Source organism: Sprattus sprattus (genome assembly GCF_963457725.1).
Source record: "Sprattus sprattus genome assembly, chromosome: 5".
Lineage (NCBI taxonomy): Eukaryota > Metazoa > Chordata > Actinopteri > Clupeiformes > Clupeidae > Sprattus > Sprattus sprattus.
The window spans coordinates 37,409,932-37,431,609 of NC_137924.1; the positions used below are offsets into that span (position 1 = coordinate 37,409,932).

The 21,678-nt window shown below is 40.3% G+C and overlaps 1 protein-coding gene across 1 annotated transcript in view; it reads left to right on the forward strand.

Annotated features, from left to right (window-relative positions):
• Nucleotides 1–19,343, forward strand: part of ptgs1 (prostaglandin-endoperoxide synthase 1) — a gene marked incomplete at both ends in the record, with an annotated part of 46,204 nt that extends 26,861 nt beyond the window's left edge. The window contains 6 exons of the mRNA XM_080839812.1: nt 3,560–3,741; nt 4,671–4,754; nt 5,510–5,756; nt 11,279–11,565; nt 17,806–17,953; nt 19,009–19,343. Coding sequence (XP_080695938.1) covers nt 3,560–3,741; nt 4,671–4,754; nt 5,510–5,756; nt 11,279–11,565; nt 17,806–17,953; nt 19,009–19,343 — 1,283 coding nt within the window. The remainder of the gene's footprint in view (nt 1–3,559; nt 3,742–4,670; nt 4,755–5,509; nt 5,757–11,278; nt 11,566–17,805; nt 17,954–19,008) is intronic.
• Nucleotides 19,344–21,678: the final 2,335 nt, after the last annotated feature.

The window sequence follows — 21,678 nt, forward strand, 5'->3', positions numbered from 1 at the left end:
TCCCCGGATACAATGCTCCTTCTTGGGCATAGCAAGGGCTAACAAGACCTAGCATAACTGTCATTCACATCCTATGGTAATGCTACCTAGCTAGGTATGCTAACTGTCGGTATCCATTGTTAACTCGTTAATCGTTAATACTCATGCCACTGGCTTTAATTTGAGAATGGCATGTTAGTAGTACCTTTAATATTAGTACAGTTGATTCATTACTGCTGATGTGTTACTTATATGTTACTCATAATATGTTACTTATTAGCAGCTAGCTACCTAGCCACTATGTGTTCCAATGTGTTTGATAGCGTCAAGCTAGCTGTAATAGTTGACTTGAGCTCCAGTTAAGACCTACACAGGGGCGGATCTAGCCCCCCCAAAAGTTTCATTAGCCCCCCCCAAACAAAAATGGTTTAATTTTTTGTATTCTGAGATCGTCAAACTCACACCTATCAACCGATTTTGTGAACGTATTAAGTTTCATTTTTAGGGTTAGAAATAAAATAGTCTCGAGTTGCACAGGACTCCTGCCTGTTTGAGACTGTTGTGTGGCAAGCGCACAGCTCTGTTTGGTCGTGCGTGCCTGCGTGCGTGAGTGAGTGAGTGAGACAGAGCGTGCAGACAGACGGTGACAACGTCAAATAAACAGACTGGGAGCGACTGTCCGACTCAAGCTGGAAAAAAGCTGTGAAAGTTGCCATAATCAGCTGCTCGATACAAAGGTATATATAGCGCATTAAGTTTAAAATGGTAAACTAAACGAAATGGTTAAATCATCGCGGATTTATTATAGATGTCGTGGCTCTTTTGATCATGCCAGTGATCATCATTGATCCTGTGGGTATGCTAGCCTACTCAGTAGCTCAGCCAGATATAACTAGCTAGTGAATTCCAGCCTACAACGTTAACCGTTGATGCCGCCCCATGTTAATAGTTTGAATTATACTGAGGATTGGAAGGAGAAAGCGCCGGAGAAAAGTACTCGGACTGCCTTTATCACAAGGTACGTTTCATCGTAAATACACACACCCAACAAGGCCCGCCCATTACAGCTGCCCCATCGTAAGTCTGAGCTACACATTTCAGGTCCTCAATACCATGAGCAACTAATTGATCCTCAATTGCCGTGCTAATTAAGACAGCATCAAAGTGAGTCAGTTCTGTGAAGGGATAGCAGCCTTTCCCTAACAGCATCCTGTGAAAGGGCCAGCAGTTCAGTCTTTCCATTTCTGGCCTCATTAGCCATAAAGGCGTACATCTTTGACTCCCTCATCTCTCTTACAACAGCTGCTGTTATTTTAAAATGTTTTCTCTAAAAAGTGTATCTTTCTATACATAACTAAATAAAATTCCAGTATCAACATTGTATTAATTGGCTTTCATTAATTCACCTGGGGTAGATATGCATGTTTTAGGATCTTTATCTTAGAACACATAACCGAACAATGTTAATAGCTGGGACACAATGTCACATTTAATTTGATTGTCTTCTGTGAAACAGGCAACTAATCTGTCTCTTTTCATTAAATGATTATGCTACAGTATAATAAGCACCTCTCAGCAGATGTCTTCAATATGTTGTTGTGCCATATTTTAAATCTAAATTTGTTAATTTCTCACCTAAAACCCACTAGAGGACACTATTTAAAAGAATATTTTCAAAAAAAATCTTCTGGGGGAGCATGCCCCCAGACCCCCCTAGTTCTGTTGGGTTACAGGACAAATAATAGGATTTCTCTAGGGGCTTAGCCCCCCCAAAAGTCGGAACCTAGATTCGCCCCTGGACCTACACTATTCTGTTTGACCTCACGGCATTCGTGAAGCATATAAACAACAAAACGAGTCGATTAGAGGTATAAAAAGTCGTGTAGATGACCTTTATTCACATAAAATATGTTCTGCACATGAGACCTGACTCCCCTGAGATCACTCGCTGTGAGTGAGCCCTGCCTTGGCACTCCCTATAAGAGGCTGGGGTCATCTCCACGCAGGCTGTCACCGCCGTCACATCGTCCTTATTTGACACACCCTTTTCTGAGCTGAACGATCGGTGTAAACCACCTCTCTCGAAAGGCTCAGACATCGGCGGAAAAACGACCGGATCACATCTAAGCCAGTGCTACATGAGGCAATTGTAACCGCATCGCGAGTTTCTATCGGAACAGACGCGATGTGATCGGATCACATTGACACATGTATAAGGGGCTACTGTTTCAACAGAACCCCCCCCCCCCAACGGCAGTATGTGCACACAAACCTTTTGCGCTTCTGCCTGCTCTTTTCTTGTATAGCTTTCAAAGCTAAAATGTCATATTGCCAAGGTGCCTTGTACCCTGCGGGCACAGTGACAAAATGTAACATGAATCAATATTTTTTAGACACCGACAGTATTATTCACACATCTATTGATTCCCAGCCGCTAGTGATGAGTGGGCCGACCCTTATGCTGTGGGTTGACCCGCATGTCAGGTGGGATTGGGTAATATCAGCAGAAAATACTGTGGGCTACAAAGCTGCAAAGCAGCGTTCTGATAGTTGCGTCTAATTGCATGCAATATTCTCGGTTAATAGTGGAATTTCCATCTTCTCTTCCTTTCCCTTCCTCTCAATCTTCACTCTCTGAAACACACACGCAGAGCGTGAAGGAGACGGTAACACGGACCCCTTTAAAGCCCCATTATGCAACAATTATACTTCAGGATTAGGGTTAGGATAAGCAGTTTAACCTTAAAATAACAGTTTTAAAAAGATTGGGGCGCTACAATGACTTTTTATATGGAGAATCGCCTCTGTGCCATTGCCATACCAGGGTCCATAGGCATATAACTGCGTTCTGTAGTTTTGCCTGCCGCAGCCCGGCAGCCTGACTTGTTTACTTTCTGCCGAACTAGTAAGTAGCTTATTTTGCCGTCTTGCTTTGTCTTGTGTTGCACTTGCTTGATGTTTGACTGTGTAAGGACAGTCGTTGAGTAACTAGTTTGTCATAATGTCAGCACATTTTCAAGAGATTTCGTTAGTTTTATCTGCTAGCATACCGTTAGCGAATAGCTATTGATCCGTCGTGCTGCTTTAAATGCCCGCTAAGATGTTCCTTTTAGCAAAATTAGATGACTGAACAATGACTTTGCCAAATTTGCTTGCTACCTACTCTCGACTCACTGGCAATATTGTATGTATGCATTATGTACATTTGCTTCATGTGTTCTATATGATGTATTTATAAATGATCTGCTTGCCTCTTGATTCTCTTGGCTCACTTACTTTCCTCACTATGCTCTCCCCTCTCTTTAAATCCCTCTACTGGCTGTCCTCATGCAGATGGGTCCCCCCACTGAGCTAGGTACTGCTAATGGTTTCCTCCTGTTAAAAGGGAGTTTTTCCTTGTCACCGCTGCCTTGTGTTTCCTCTATGGGGGTTCAGTCCTTGGAATATTCACAATTTTTTTATGATGTTACTGTATAAAATTAAATAATTGTACTGAATTTTCATACATAATATAGGTTTTTCAGATGACCAACACAGCAAGAATAAATAAGGTATTTTAAATGCCTTCTCCTCTCTGTAGGTAAAACTAAACTTCCAGACGTGGAGTTGTTGGTGCAGAGGTTTATGGTTCGGCAGACGTTCAAACCCGACCCTCAGGGAACCAATCTTATGTTTGCCTTCTTTGCTCAACATTTTACGCATCAGTTCTTCAAAACCCACAACAGAATGGGATTGGGATTCACTAAAGCCTTAGGTCATGGGGTAAGTAACAGCATCATCACCATACTGGTTTCCCTTCAAAAAATACAAACACTGAGAGCATTTTAGTTTACTGAGCTCAAACTACTCTTGAATCATGTTTTGTCTTGAGTTGATGTAGACAGAAAAACATCGATTCAAATCGTGAGTTTTCCACAACTCTGAATAATATTGTTTTCCCCACATTGCCCAGCCTTAGTGTTGCTTTTGCTAAAATTATATTTTAACTGTCTGGTCTGTACATGCAACTGTATTGAGACAAGTCGTATGACAGGTCATATGATCTCTTTGTAAATAACATAAAATGAAAGTGTTACTTTTGACTTAATTGAGGTCAATGTTGAAAGAACAGATAATTTCAGTTAGACATATGTATTACTTGTCGGTAAAATAATTGTACTATTTGATAAGCTACCGTATATGATTTTGAATCAGCACATTTGCCTGATTGGTGCTATTGCCTTTGCAAACCAGTGCTTAAGCATTTACAGAGATGAAGACAAAGTGTTTGTGGAGGTCTGATTTTGTTTTACTTTGGAAAAAGGAAACTGCATATCCCATTGCTTTAGTTTGTTGGTACTTCAGAAGTGACTGATTGACTGTTCCGTCATGAATTATATGTACTTAAGACGTGACAGATTGACTGTTGGATTATATGGAATCTGATAGATGAGTTATGAGCTCACTCCGATGGTAACATAGCAGAGCATACATGTTAGATCTGATGCAAGAACAGTCTGAAGACTTATTGAACACACCCCTCCTTTACCTGTTTTTTTATGCCATGTTTACATATTTACATTTTTGTTCTCATTATGCCATTCACATCAATATTACAAATAAACATTCTGGAAAATACTAATTAAACCATACTGTTAAAGAAGCTTCTTTAGTTTTTATTTCAAGTTATTGTTCATATCATATTTCCTCAGGTGGATGCAGGACACATATATGGGGATAATCTGGTACGGCAGCTCAATCTTAGACTTCACAAAGATGGAAAGCTGAAATACCAAGTGAGTATTCTAGCTAAGTGAATTCACAGTGCTCTGTATATGTTCTATCCCATGCTTAGGTGCAGTACGTAGTACACCACTTTAAAATGTGACCTAGAGTGAGTTAGGGATCCTTGCTAGAGAACCTGTTATTTCTATTACCTGCATCATCCCAGGCAAGTGATCAACAGCACATTCCTTGGATAACACCCAATATTGTGAAATTTGATTGGTTGTTGGAGGGCACTTCATATGCAAAGTTAAAATGTTGTGTTCAAAGTGTCATTACCATGGAATATTGTGCAAGACTTGTGCAGGAAACTTGTGTAATAGATTTTTTCAGGTGGTGGCAGCAATGCAACAGTAATGATGCCAGCGGCCAAACAAAAAGACTTCAGGAAACCAGCTTCCATTGTGGTTCTTTGCTTTCTGTGGTGTGTGCTCGTGTGTTCACGTGTTGGGAATGGAAATTAATAGTTCAAAATGAATAGCAGGCAATGCACCAAAACCATAAATCTGTAAGGTTTCATGTTTACACACGTAAGCAATTTGAATTGGAGAAGATCTGTATAATTTAGGGAAAATTTACAAGAGTTGACATGTAGTATGTATGCATTACACCACTTTTAAGATTATGTAATAGTAAATTATTCTCATAGTGGTTTGGATGTGTGTAGTGAATGACATAACATTACATCATTCTACAGAATTTTGATCTAACTTCAGAGTTGTTTTAAGCATGGCCTAATTGTCATTTATCTTCCTGTTCTGAAAAGCTGCTGAATGGTGAGATGTACCCTCCAACAGTAGCCGAGGCAAAGGTTAACATGAGCTACCCACCAACAGTGCCCCCCGAGCACAGACTGGCGATTGGGCAGGAGGTGTTTGGGCTCCTGCCTGGTCTGAGTATGTATGCCACTCTATGGCTGCGTGAGCACAACCGCATCTGTGACATCCTTCTTCAAGAACACCCCACCTGGGATGATGAACAACTCTTCCAAACCGCCCGTCTCATTGTTATTGGTAACTATGAGTTCAAAAAACTCAGATGGTGTCACCATGAAGTGTCTTTTCTATTGAAACACAAGTTTTGATTATCTTAAAACCTGATATTTAAGAGTTGTTTTAGATATTCAGCAAGACTTTCAGCTCTATCATTGAAGTTGTATGCAGTTAGTAAAATGTCCATATTGTTTGCAGGACAGTGGACTACCCACATGGGAAGGGAAAAAAGCATATGGCAAATAAAAATGATAACATAATTGAAATTACACAAAAAAAATGAAAATCACACAAACATAACTTCTCAACAATGTCCATTACTTTGTAAACCTCACTCGAAACCATGTCAAAAGAAGGCCTTGACCTCTGTGGAGTCGTTTCAGATGCATTAGCTAGTGTTTGCCTTTAGCAGATCCCCTGCAGTGATGATGAGTGCTGTGAAGTGTACAAGACAACTGCAGCTAGCTAGCATCTTGAAACTGGTAATTTAAGTTAGGACATTTTGTCACCATTGTATAAAAAGTATAGTTTTGGCCAAACCAGTCCTGAAAAATGCACTATCATGTGGTTAATACACGGTGCGGTTAATTTTCTGTACAATACTATTCTATTCATTCAGCAACTGAAGAGCTTTGCATTTGACTTCTTCCAATGAACACAACTCCATCTAAGTTTCTTTTATTTGAAGTTGGAGGGCATGGACTCCTGACTATCTGTGCTAGGCAGGAGGGACATTTTTGAAGGCTATTCACATCCAGAATTGGCAGAGCAGGAACCACCAAAGAAGCTGATTTGCAGATGGAAGTGGACATAGATTGGGAACGCACTGCGAAAGGGAAGTGGCAACATCATGAAACAGGCTTTGGAATGGAATTCGTCGGGTAAGAGGAAGCGTGGAAGACCCAGGCACACATTGGCCCTCATTCCCGACAGCAGTTGGGAAGACTTTCAGAAGGATTTCAGAAGGAACTCCACTTCGGTGGATTTAGAAAAACATTTGCCATTTTCCATAGTTTTTTCTTTTGCGATTTCTTCTGAACTTCAGAAGACTTTCAGAACGCGAAATAGCAGTCGTAAGTCTTCCGGAATCTTCTCAAATGCGATTCCACGGGGCCCTCTTGTGGTTATTTGAGGAATCGCGTTGAGGAATGATGTTTGAAAAAACTCTGTGTTAAAAGGGTAGGCTAACGGTTGAATTTGTGAGAACCCGTTGGTGATTGCATTCACGTCAACTCTACAGACAACCTCGGATTAAAATAATTATAATAATAATAAATACGAGAATATTTGTATCATAAACAATTACGTTTCACATTTATAGTCATGATTCTACGAGGTAGTATTTATTGTTAGACTAGGTCTCTGTTGCTCGTAGCTTGACTGTTCTCTCCCTTGTACGTCACTTTTTACAAAGGCGTCTGCTGACTGGATGTGAATGTTAATGTACACAAACACTGCAAATGTAAGTGAATAAATAAATAAACACCAAGCCCAATCTCTAAGAACTGTTACATGCACTTACTGCAATTTATACGCCTACTCGTGACCAGTCTTTACACTTATGGTGGCTATTTTGGCTGACAGCACTGACTGCACTTTATACTCCTACTTGTGACCTGTCTTCACACTTATGATAGCCATTAAAAAAAAAAAAAAAAGTGAACTTAAATGTGTTTTACGGACTTCGGAAGTTCAACGTAAGAAAATATCTCCACCTTATTAATAAACACCTGTTACGAGTTGTTTTCGTGTGGATTTGGGAAATTCCGACAGCCACTTGGCTATGGCTGCGTGCCCTAATAAGGAGCTGGCGGGGCGTGTATGTTTGCAAATCCACTTTCACGAGAACGCGCATCAATCTAAGAAACTAATCGGAAGGAACACAGCTGAGAAGACTTCGGCTGCTTATGAACGCATTTTCAAGCGTGCGGGAATGCAGTGGAGGCGTTTTACGTTGTTTTTTGCGAAGTCGTGTAAGAAACATTTCTGAAGAATTACAGAAAAAGATCGAGAATGAGGGCCATTGAGAAGAGGAGTAAAGACCCAGGCACACTTGGACAAGAGGAGTGGAGACCCAGGCACACATGGACAAGAGGGGTGAAGACCCAAGCACACATGGACAAGAGGAGTGGAGACCCAGGCACACATGGACAAGAGGAGTGGAGACCCAGGCACACATGGACAAGAGGGGTGAAGACCCAGGCACACATGGACAAGAGGAGTGGAGACCCAGGCACACATGGAGAAGAGGAGTGAAGACCCAGGCACACATGGACAAGAGGAGTGAAGACCCAGGCACACATGGAGTAGAGGAGTGAAGACCCAGGCACACATGGAGAAGAGGAGTGAAGACCCAGGCACACATGGAGTAGAGGAGTGAAGACCCAGGCACACATGGAGTAGAGGAGTGAAGACCCAGGCACACATGGAGTAGAGGAGTGAAGACCCAGGCACACTTAGAGAAGAGGAGTGGAGGCGGCGTTGAGGTTGGAGGGAGATAGCTGGAGGACTTTGGAAAAGCTGTCGCAAATTTGAGTCCGGTGGAAACGTGTTATTAATGGCCTATGCTCCACTAGGGAGTGAGAAGGCGTGAAGACAAGAAGAAGATTCACATCCAGAGAATGTGGCTTCAGAAGCCTGTCTGACCATGGTTTGGTGCCGAGCATGAGGCAACTAGAGTGGGAGGCTGAACGGATGCATTTCCCCAAGTGCTTCATGTCAGGATTTCAAAGGAGGACCCAAGTGCAGATCAGTTGAAGCAGGATTTATTCCACAAAAACAAGGCAAAAAGGCAAACACAAAAACAGGGCACACGACCATTGTAGGCATCTACGCCGAAAAAAACGCAAAAAGCTTCTTCTAAGCAAAAGTTCAAGAAAAAGGCAGAGTATCTCTCCAAGAACAAAAAGGGTTTTGGTTAAGCTTGTGGAATTAGCACTACATCTGATTCAGAGCACGCAAAATTCAGAGCTCATCTTAGGGCGTACTTAGCAGCTATTCTACGTACCACATTTGGCTGAAATGTTTAATCCTACGAACCCTCGTTGGACGTGAGATTTCCCTTGATGCTAAGTAATGTAACACAAATCAGTCGTGTCACTGTTTTATTGTGCTTGGTAATGACGGACTACCAGTACTGTGGGAAGACACTGGCTATGAAACCAGCGAACTCCCTCGAGGTAAAGCACTTGCCATGCATAGTTGAGTATCACAGAAGCATTCATTTGTTTACTCGGTGTAACTTTTGTAATCATTACAAAAGTAACACCGAGTAAACAAAATGATAACAAGATCATGTGGAGAGATTGTTCTCCTTCAGTCAATGTTAGCTTGTGTTAGCAATTGACCCATAGCAGGGGCGGAGTGGGACACAATATTCTGACTGCACCGGCCCACAACGTGCCCAACCCATCCCCTCCACCTCCCATATATCAACTTCACAAACAATTATTGTTAGATTTAGTGTTGATGTGTGGGTGACAGACATGTGTATTTGTATATGTACATTTATGGAAATACGGAACAAATCCCGTCCCGTATTGGCTCAAATTTCCCATGAGCCCTTGCTCCGACCATTGTATTTAAATTTATGAGCAAAAAAAACTAATTAAAACGCTGCCAATTTATATTTGTGGTCATGAAAGTAATGTAGCGTCTGAATAAAAAGAATTACATCAATATAGGAGGCTAAACAAAAACAGTAGGCTAAGAGAGTGAGTTTAACACCCACCATGAGTGAAATATAGAGAGACAAAAAGTAGTTTAAATATTGGTTGGACCATTACGATGAGTATCTCCGAAAATTCACAGTGCTCCCGATGGCCACTCCGCCACTGACCCATAGTGCTAGCCCACACACAGTCATTGTTGCGCACCCATTGGAATACTCGTGTAGCTACATTCTAAACACACTGGTGTGTCCGTACGCTTTTACGGAAAATCAGCGGCCGTCACACCATTGTGTCCGTACGTTCTTAAAGGTTAAAGGAGAGTCAATGATATAGAAAACTACTTCCTCAAAGTGATTTCCAGACAACATTAGACTCACCAGTTCGACTCACCGGTACTGCCACTTCATGCATGGCATTAAACCACAGCAGCTGTTGCCTTACTACTGTCCGTGCCTGTGGGGGGGATTCTTCAACTCCTATTAATAGTATTACATTGAGGTTATTTTAATTAGCCAAATATTTGTTTTGTTTTCACTATGTATAAATATATATTTTGTTGGTAGCACAGGTTACTGACTAACATACAGGTCAGGGGCGGAGTGGCCATCGGTAGAACCGGGACTTTTCCCGGTGGGCCGGTCGGCCAATGAACTCACATGAATCACCCTGCAGGCCGGCCTTCGCAGCCGTGTAAAGTGTATGAGCGGCCCATTGAGTTGTCGTGTCCGTCAAATCTTGGTAGCGTTAAAATCTCCATGTTCTCCGAGAGTTACACAACTTACTGGTCAAACCAATATTTATTGCACTTTTTGTCTCTCTTCATCTCACTCACGGTTGGTGTTAAACTCACTCATCATTAATCCAGCGTACTGATTTTAGTTTAGCCTCCTATATTGATGTAATTATTTTTATTCAGACGCTACATTACTTTCATGACCACAAATATAAATTGGCCAGCGATTTAATTCGTTTTTTTGTTCATAAATTAATTTACAATGGTCGGAGCAGAGCCTCATGGGAAATGTGTATCGTTCTGCCTTTATCAAGTGAACATAGGGAGTTAAATTAGCGGCTATCAGGGAGAGAGAGCAGGTGAAGCGAACCTGATGGAGGAACATAAGAGAAAGGAGAAAGGAGGGGCCGAAAAGGCCAGACTGAAAAAGAAGCGGATGCTGGAGGAGAGTGCATCAAAATGTACAAGAATTACGGATTTATTCAACCAGCCGTCAACTAGTGATGCGAGTGAGTTGACAGGACACATTGTTGCGAATTAGCATAACATTTGAGCCAATACGGGACGCAATCGGTTCCGTATTTCCATAAATGTACATACACATGTCTGTCACCCACACATCAACACTAAATCTAACAATAATTGTTTGTGTAGTTGATATATGGGAGGTGGAGGAGATGGGTTGGGACAGTTTTGGGCACGTTGTGGGCCGGTGGTGGGCCGGTGCAGTCAGAAAAGTCCCGGTGGATTTTTGTGTCCCACTCCGCCCCTGATACAGGTTGACATATCAGGGCAAGTCTGTCCAGGTTAATTTATTACCAAAATTACCAAAATGTGTTCAGATACACCAAAGTGACAGCATTACAGCATGCCCTTGTCTTTCACATGTTCTGTGAAATTTAAATCATAGGAGGCAGTTGCGTTGGTAGTTGGCAACCTATAACTGATATGAGCCTCCAGTACATCGTTCATGCAATCACTGGTACTCAGCACTCTTTTGAGTGTTACATAATGTAATTCTTTAAATTAGAAATGTATCCAGTTCCATCATAAAACTGTGAAGAAAACCTCTTGTGCAACATTCCTTCTTGCATTTGCATATCACATGGTACTAATAATACATTTGTGCCACTTGTTAGGTGAGACCATCAGGATTGTGATTGAAGACTATGTCCAGCATCTAAGTGGATATCTACTGAAGCTGAAGTTTGATCCAGAACTACTTTTCAATTCCCAGTTCCAGTACCAGAACCGTATCTCTTTGGAGTTCAACCACCTCTACCACTGGCATCCTCTCATGCCTGACAGCTTCCACATCGATGGAGATGAGATCCAATACTCCCAGTTCATCTTTAATACATCCATTCTCATCCACTATGGAGTGGAGAAACTTGTTGAGGCCTTTGCTAACCAGCACGCTGGACAGGTAGCCATTTTAAAGTATTTTTATATGTACTCTCAGCAATGAAAATGGAGATTTGTGATTCTTATAAATATGGCTTACAGATGTAGCTGTTAGAAACATGACTTTGTTTGATGATGTTTTTTAAGAAGAATACAAATGTCATCAAATGTGACATAGAGGTACACTTGGGTGTAATTACATGTGACCTACATTTTTGGCCTTGAAATTGATCTTGTGGGACACGTGACCTTGAGATAACCTTTCATAAAAATGGTCTTTTTCACAAAGTCCAAACTAGGCTGAATTGAATCCAATTGTATTGTCTCAAAGTATTTTTAAGAACTTGAGGCCTGAACCCCCTAGAGCAAGCACAAGGCAACGGCAGAATCAGAAAACTTCCTTTTAGCAGGAAGAAACCTTGAGCAGAACCCAGCACAGAAAGAGGACCGATCTATTTCAGGTCAGCATGGCAGGGGGACAGGATTGGTAGAGAGGGGAAGGGAAGTAAGACAAGAGAATCATGGGGCAAGCAGGTCATTCATACATAGACTCAAGCAAATACTTCAGACATGGAGGAGATGTACATGAGGGTTGACAACAATTCACTACATCCAAAATATTCCCCATGGGGAAAGTGGAACTCTAAGAGTAAAGGCAGTGCATATGTATGTGAGAGAAACGTTGCTATGCAATTTAACATGGAACAACATCAGACTGAGCACCACACTACGATGCCTATGTTCACAACTGCCCTAACGAATCGCACCAAGGGGGAAAACGAACCAGAGTGTGATTTAAAAAGTGCTTGGAGTGCAGGAGTAAGTCAATAAATACATAAAGGAATACAGTGTTGAGAACTGGCTTCAAAACATTGGGCACGTTCAGGCTCTTGTGCGGTTCCCTGTGCCCTAATACAGGTGGTAGGCTATTACATGAAAAGTGGCACTGCCTTAAAATCGTTTTATATTATATAACTGTTTTGCTTGGACAACAAAATTATGTTTTATTAAATAATAACATCACATAGGCATTAATTGTCATTGAACTTGTTTTATGTTGAATGTTTCTTTTTTTCACCCTCTCTTTCAATCAGTCTAACACCCTATCTCTCTATCACACCATCACTGTACCACTATCACTCAATCACACTCCTGCTCTTTCCCTACCACTCTATCACTCTCACTCCATCACACTCCTGCTCTCTCCCTACCACTCAATCACTCTCACTCAATCACTGTCACTAAATCACTCTAACTGTCTGTCTTTTTTACTTTCTCTCTTTCTCTCCATCTTAATATCTAATGTCTGGATCTGTTTAATTTCTTTATCTTTCTCTCTTTCACTAACACTCTATTCCTTCTGTTTAATTTTTTTTGTCTTTCTCTCTCTCTTTCACTCACTTACTCTCTCTATTTACCTTTCTATTGTTGCTCTTTCTTTATGTATGTCCCTATGTTTGTTTATCAAAGACACTTCAGTGTCTCACTCTCTGTAACAAATTGTAAATCTTTACACTTTTCTCACCCTTATAGTAGTACCTTTAAGAGCACACTCTACTCTCCCTGATAATAGTAATCTTACAAGCACACTCTACTTACCCTTATAATAGTACCCTTACGAGCACACTGTGCTGGTACCCCTTGAATTCGTCCATTGTGTGATTTTAATCATGAATTGTCATGTGGATTAATCCGGAACCTACATAAGCAGTCAGCCTCTCCTTCAATCATACTAATTGTTTCCTGATGTTAGCCTGAGGTTACTTGAACTATGCCCCATGACCTAGTAGACAAAGACCTCAAATCACGTACCTACGGCCCCTCTTCTCTCCCTCCGACTCTCCAACAGGCATGAAAACGGGTCAGGGGTCAAAAAGGTGAGGAGGACATTACCCCTCTAGGGGGGTCCGGGGGCATGCTCCTCCGTAAGCAAAATTTAAATATTCCATATTTCAAAGCATCAATCGGATGCATTTTGAGATGCTGTTTTTCCAACCTGGAGAGAGCTGGAGAAACTTAACTTCAGCCATGAGTCAAAAATGATTATGGCCTTATTAGTATTATGCAAGCCATTTCATGCCAGCCTGTCACTGGGTCTAACATTTACAGTATATGAGGCACAATGTGGTAAGGGCACCACAAATGGCTTAATGCATAACCCCCACAAGAGATGTTGGACATGCTGTAACTTAACTGGTCTACTCTTTCATCATGATTGACAGCCTATACAATGTTATGTATCTCAGATTTCAATACATTTTATTGGCAAGGCCCTTCGCGTTCAGTTTGGCAGGTGCTTTGCATGTGGTCAATTCCCCACTCACAGCCATATCATCCAGTTATTCAACATAATAAATCAGCAGCGAAGAAAACGATACAACCATATTTTCTTGACAAGAACTCCATAAATGAAAAGAGATCTTTACATTTTGCATCATTAAGCACTTCTCAAGAATATATAGGCTACAGTGTATACAGTACCAGTCAAAAGTTTTGACACACCTTTAATTATTTTGAGAAATGTTGTCTTTACTTTTATTATTTTCTACATTGTTGATTAATACTGAATACATTTATACTACGAAAGAACACATATAGAATGATGCAATAAAAAAAGTGTTATCTACCATGTAGAAAAGTAATGAAAAAACTTCTCTAAAAATGAGAAGTTGTGTCAAAACTTTTGACTGGTACTGTATATGTAAATATATATATATATATATATTGGCCTTTTTGAGCAGAGCACAACTGAAGCCTTCCATGTGACTTTGCAGCCATGCTCACCTTTCTTGTCACCAAAGTGCTTATCATGTCAGTGCTCAGGGTTGCTCTGTATTGGGTCTTGTATATGGTAACAAGACTGAAAATCGTCATCTGACGTCATGATTTGTTTTATACCTGCAAGGCTTGTAGGTTGACTGGCTGCAATAGTAGGAATTATTTGCTACATTAGCAAAGACTATTGCAATGGTCACTTTGCCCCAACAGAGCGATTCAAAGTTAGAACAGGGAGTCTCCTTGGCATTTGAGTTCACGTTACTGCAGCTAAATTAGCCTACTCCATCAGTTATTCACACCGTAGCCGTCTCGTAACCAGGCTACTCACATCATATGCTTGCTACTACGGCTAACTTTTTTATACAAATGTATCTGAAGGTTATAGGCTACCCCTTGAAATGAATCATCTCGTTAAGTTACCGAACACAACGTTTTATATGCTAACATTACGGTCACATTTATGTGCTTGATTATTACTCCCCCACTCCCCATTGTACCTCAGAAATGCCAGTGACCAGACGTCATCTTTTACCCGGACATGTTCTCCTTTCGAGTCCGGAATTTTGCCTCGTCGGATATTAGTGTTTCTCTGGGTCTTTCACAAATTAGTTATTACGTCTTTACACGTTTTGGAAAGGATATCTTCGATCCACCTTCTTGCGCGAGCTCTGAGTGTAGACAGAACTGTCATTGATCAGCCGCTTTCCCAGTGTTGCTAGATATAATTATTTATCTTTACAATCTGGCAACACTGAGCACTTTGCCGTCGCCACCACTAGGTGCATGCTTACAATAGTACATGTCATCTGAATATGAAAAAGATGTCCAAAAACTCTGTCGCGGGTACACAAAATGCGTGCAGGTTGGCAGGTCTGCGTGTTCGCAGTTCACAGTTCCCCCCCCCCAAAAAAATAAAAACTCATCGAATCTACACGATTCACGTATGTCACCTATTTTGTTTTCAAAACGGCGAATTTCGCCTAAAGGGGAGTGATTCTCATGCCTGCTCCAAGAGAGAACACTCTCTTCTCTCAGCCCGCTCGGAAGAGCAGGCCCTCGAGCAGGTGCTCTTTGTCTCACAGCAACAACTGCCTAAGATTCCTTGGTAGCCAGGCACACCCTGATGGCCGAGAGTACGCTAGTTAAGCGAGGGCAGCTACAACAGATAGCCTGCTAGCTAACTCTACGACAGAAGCAAGCAAAGCTAGTGATCCCGAAGACGACCCGCAAACTCTGCCTGCTGAAAAAAAGGAGTGACTGGTTCCTCTGTTCTACATTTCGCAGCAAAGACGTCATCAGAGCTACAACCCCCTTCATCTACATACTTTCTTCAGTTTGGCTCATCAAAACATCAGAAACCCTTTTCCCCAAGGACTGGTAACTTCGCATTTACAGCTACCTTAGCATAATCAAGACTGTTTGACCTTTGCCATTGTACATGCATTGATTTATTGTGTTCACTGAAAGTGACTCTTGGGATATATATTGATGATTATTTGGTAGTTGCGTTTGCCACATCATACAAGGGTTATTAATATTATGCTTGCCAAAGACATAGGATCTTGCTTGCATTGCTAACCATTCCTTTAACTTGGCATGATAATCACACAGGTTACCATTACATTGGCCTTAACATAGCCACACACGCGAGGAGAAGACTCAAACTACACGCTTCACATAGGCTTGTCCTTTGTTCATCTCATATGTATTGAAAGATTAGTTGGATCAACCCCAACTTAAAGACTGTTGACGCTGGGTGGAAACTCCAACTGAAAGAGTGGTGTGTTCCGATGGATTTCATGTGAAAACACCTGTTATACTTTAATATAACAGACTTCTATTTTAGCTCTGGCGTTAGTAGTTAGTTAGTCTGATGGTTAGGGTGTTGGTATATTCCATGGAACAGACAAGGGGCACAAATAACGCACTACAATAGAGAGGGAGAATGAGAGATTAGGAGATAGTGTACCATAGTGTACCACATGTCCCAGCATGACTCCTTGCTCCGTTCTCTCACCACGTAGCGGTCGTTGTCCCCACACAGCAAACCCACATACACACACACTCCCTCGCTTTCATACACACACACTCCCTTTAGACATTATTTACATACATTTAGTTAGATTAAATATGGTGTGTTTTATTTCTGATCATTTTGTGAATAAATGCACGCTGGTCTCTTTAATGTTACACAAGAATAAATGCTGCCAACCTCTTCTAATCAGACCTCCTAAGACTTTCAACCTTCACTTGCTATTAATAACTCACAACCTTCACTAACTACTAAGATAACTTGGTTGTAGTTATTAATTTAATTAATAATCAAAGTTCCAAATTAATAGTGTAATATATTTTATGAGACTGATTTAGATTTATTAGATTGATTTATGAGACTGATTTCTCCCATGTGTTCAACTGAATTGATCTGCTGTTGTGTTAAGTGGTTGATGCCTGTCCAGTCATGTGAGATCACCAACATATTATTGGTGCTGTTGTCAGGATAGGATAAGGTACCTACATTATTCTGTTGCCCGTGTGAGGCAGGTACCCATTGTACCTACAACTGTATATACACTATGCAGTTATACAGTACTTAAATGCTCTCTCCTCATTGTATCCACTGATATTAATTAATTAATTAATATTAATATTGTACGTATAATACATATACCATCTTTATGTTTGTATGTGTCGTGTACATTTACCGCGTGTGCTAGCATGCTTATCCTGATACTTATATGAAATCATATATGAAATCCTAGGTAACCTAACAACGGTAAGTAGAGCAATGAAACAGAAAACTATGGTGATGGCAAATGATTTACATTGCAGGTAAATGCTAGAACAGAGTATGGGGTAGAATAAGTGCATAACAGTGTGGTGGGTAGTAGGTGTAGGCCAAGGGTTTCTGCAAGTGCAGCAGAGACAGTCTAGACTAGGGAGGAAAGACATAAAGTGAGTGGGTAGAGCTTGGCTGCCTCAAATCCATACATGTACTTAATGGATAATGGAAGATTTCCCTACCAAATAGCATTCAAAGGCCCACTACTACCTGCAGTGCACAAAAGTCCACCAGAGGGCAGAATAAAACAGTGACAGGAAAGCATTGATCATGATGACATAGACGTCTCAAAAAACTCATACAGCAAATATGGTTTAAGTTAAGTTAAGACTTTAGACCTATTCACCAACGAGGATAGACCTGAAGCTCACTTTTTCTAACTAATATTCAACTTGAATTAGATTGAAATATTACTCTTGCTTTTTTACTTGGAATTATCCTGGGAACAAACTGTAGGCTATTTGGTGCAGTCAGTGCATGAGGAACTGAACCGATGAGTGAAAGCTTGTTTAGAGTATAGAATAGTCGTTGAATAGTCTTTATGGTTAAGGGCTTTGAATAGTTTTTATATAAGGGCTTTGAATAGTCTTTGTATTGCAGTTGTTTGCATAAACCCTAAAGTAGTGATTGTTCTTCTTGCAGGTAGGTGGTGGTAAAAATATTCACCCAGTCATAATCAAGGTGACAGCGGGGGTCATTCGGGAATCGAGACAACTCCGTGTGCAACCCTTCAACGAGTACCGCAAACGTTTTAACCTGGAGCCATATGCATCATTCTTTGAGTTAACTGGTAAGAAAAAACCTTTAACTTAAAAAAAACAAAACATTGAACTCAGTGAATTTAAATTGGATTAGTTTTAGGACGAACAGGACCCTGATGCACTGTGCCAGTTGGCAGTTGCCAAAAAGATAAAAGGAATTTCTCCAAATATTTAATAATTTTTTGTTGCCATTTCATGGGAAAGTTCCACTGAAGAAAACAGTTCTTCACACACCGTTTGTTTGTGTGTGTGTGTGTGTGTGTGGGTGTGGGTGTGTGTGAAGCATTGTAAGTAGCGTGTGGTAAAAAATTGGAAGGTTGGGTGGGAATTAGCAGCAGGAATCTAGGAACTTTTTACGGGGATCAGTGGACTGGCTGCAATGTCAATGTCCTGTTTGATGCCTACTTCAATCCAGACTGTGAATGATGTGCATAGGACAGACTGTAGAACTGAATAAACCTGCTTCAGCCGAATATTAAAGATGTGGTTAAATGCACTAGGTGGGCAGAGCCAGGCCAAGTTCATTAGTGAAATGTTTGGTTTGAGATAGCATTGGCTTTTAACTGAATGTGTGGTTTGAGATAGCATTGACTTTAAACTGAATGTGTGGTTTGAGATAGCATTGGCTGTAAACTGAATGTGTCAGATATCACAATGTAATAAGATTTCAACATCAACCTGGGTTGTGGTGTGTTTGCCAGAAGCACATAGGGCGGTGAAGGGCTCCATATGCTAATAGTGGATCATGCTAATAGTGGAATGTGCAGCTTTGTTAGCTGGCAACAGTTTTGACCACTCAAACTACATTTGACACAAAGTATTAAGACATGTCAATTAAATGAATGTTAAACATGAAAAAAAAATATTATAAGTGTATTATTATAAGGTAACCTGACTGTAAAGCCAGCCCTAAACTTCATTAGTGTTTTTAGATTATTCGTAGCTTTGTTCATGTAATTAAGAGCATTACTGTCAGTTAAGGAAATCAGTGTACCAGTGTAGGATGAATTACACTGTAGATGGCATGAAAAAACACCTTCATATGAACTTCTCTTGACTTTCTGTGACATTATATGTTTTACAGGAAATGCTGAGATTGCACATGAGCTGGAGGAGCTCTATGGGGACATCGATGCTCTTGAGTTTTACCCTGGTCTCCTGCTGGAGAAGACTCGGCCCGGGGCCATATTTGGAGAAAGTATGGTGGAGATGGGAGCTCCATTTTCTTTAAAAGGCCTTTTGGGAAATCCAATATGTTCTCCTGAGTATTGGAAACCCAGCACATTTGGTGGTCAGACAGGTTTTGACGTAGTCAATTCTGCCTCACTTGAAAGACTGGTATGCCTGAACACTAAGTGGTGTCCATATGTAGCTTTCAAAGTCCCTTCTCAATCACACTCTGAAAAGTCTGAGCTGTAATGGTAATACATACAGAGCTGTAAAGACGATCACTTTATCGACACATAAAACACACCCTCATGTTTTTAGTACCAAGTAGTTTAGTCAAATCCAAGATCACAGTCACAGAACAATATTTTTTGCTTGATTTTGATTTCCTTTCTTATCTTCATTAAATGTACTAAATGTACTGCAAGGGGTGTGATAATGATTGGCCAGTCTTGTGCCTTGCTGTTCAACTAGGCACTCGTTAACATGTAGGCCTACAAGATGTTCACCTTAAAGAGGATTAAAAGGGCCATATTTCAAAATATCATGCTGATATGTCAATATATCGTTCAATCAATAAATAATGACAAACTGTAGATGTCTGAATAAATGTCATTCAGTAAAGAAATATTTATATAAATGTATCAATAAATACTAAAATGGTGATTTCTGGATGAGCAGACAGCAAATCAACACCATGCCACTCAAATGTCAAAACAGCTGAGGATCATATTGATGCACAGAACTAATGTTCCAGAGTCCATCATCACTTACTCTCCAACCAGATCCATAAACTATAAAAACACCTCCTCCCTCAAGGGCTTAATTGGGGTTGTTCAGGTTAGGGTAATGGAAGGGGTTGGAGAGCCCCTCAGGATTATAAACCCGAAGTAGGGTAAGGGAAAAAATGGGATTCGAATCCTGGTCACTTTAGGCGCCCAAAAACAACGACAAGTAACATAGCCACTTCATCAGTATCAATGACCTACAACTTTTTTTTTTCACAGGAAACAATGTTTTATTCCTCATGCTCTTTATTGGGGACGTTCTGGGTTTGGGTTGAAATAAATGACCAGGTTTGGATTAAGAAAGACTTGACTTAGACTGAATTAGTGTCAATGCCACTGGTCATTCTGGGACTCTAATCACCACACTGACCTCCCTGATGAGACAGGAGTGAGGCAGGCAGGCTGGGGAGCCTAGGTGACAAATCTCCAAAAGCCTATCTGGGCTCATCTCACACACACCCTCACAGCCTCCCCCCACTGTAAAGCGGGTCATGACCTACTCCATGTGTACAGAAGTTTCAACAGTGCTGTCTATAGGATGCAATAAAGAGGGTACACACAAGATAGACAGTCGATGGAAATGGAAAAAGCCAACATTCAAAGTATTGGTTGAAGAACAGCTTAGTGGGTATACAGTGTGTCATAAGGTCATTATTATAAGTATAAGCAGAGCTACAAAGCAGAAAACTATGTCAACTTTAAGATTACAATAATACAACTATCAGTGATGACAGCTCATTGGTCTTTATACAACAGATTCAACATGAAATTGCGATGCTTTCAAGATCAGTCAATAATTATTGTTGGTTATGACTTATATGTTGCCCCTTCTTTATTTTGTTACTGGACATCACAAGCTATTTTACATCATACAACATTTGAGTAATGTAAGCGGGATAATTTATTGTGGAGCCACATCATTTTTACTTATGAAGGCTCCTGGATGCAACTTTTTTTCAAAGCTTTCCACCTGTAACTATACTCTATGTAGCTAGAGGGGACATCTTTCTGTTGTGTGCTGCCATCTAGTGGACAAAAGGTATTGATGGATGAGTTTATCAGCTAACACCAAATTGATACAATTGTCTTGCTTAATGTACCTATTGAATGGTTTGCCTTAATCATTTAAAAAAAAAATGCAGCCTTACACATCATGTCAACAAATTAGAAAAGAAAAATACAGTGCAGACAATACGGTATTGGTGAATATCTGTATCACTTCAACTTCAGCTGTTATTAGCTTGGGCCCATCGGTATGGAAGTTACTAATTAAATAGATAGACAGTTCGCTTACTATGTTTATTCCACATAGAGTATGGCATTTGTGATCATACCGATTTTTTTTATGCTGTTTTTACATTTCAGTCTTTTCAAGATTGCTGTCAGTTCAAACTAGTATCAGATTTGGTCACATCTAAACAAAAAATACAGTCTGAAAAAAGTCATATTTAATTTGCAGAGACTTTTCACCAGTCACTTTCTTCATATGAAGCTCACAAAAAGTTATTCAGAATGATAATGAATTCTTTCCAAACAACCAAACTAAGCGTAATTACAATGTTAAAGTCTTAATAAACAAAAACTATTTGCTTTAACTTTTGCTTCATCTAGTTTAATTGAAGTCATTGAAAATCATATATGTCACATTTACTAAACAATAATGTAAAAATCCATTTAATAATACAATAAAACATGAATTATTTAATAATCCAACAGAAAGTATTTCTTAATGAATTAAAAAGCAAATAAAACTTGATTGACTCAATCAATTTCATAATAAAAAAACGAATCTTTAGTGA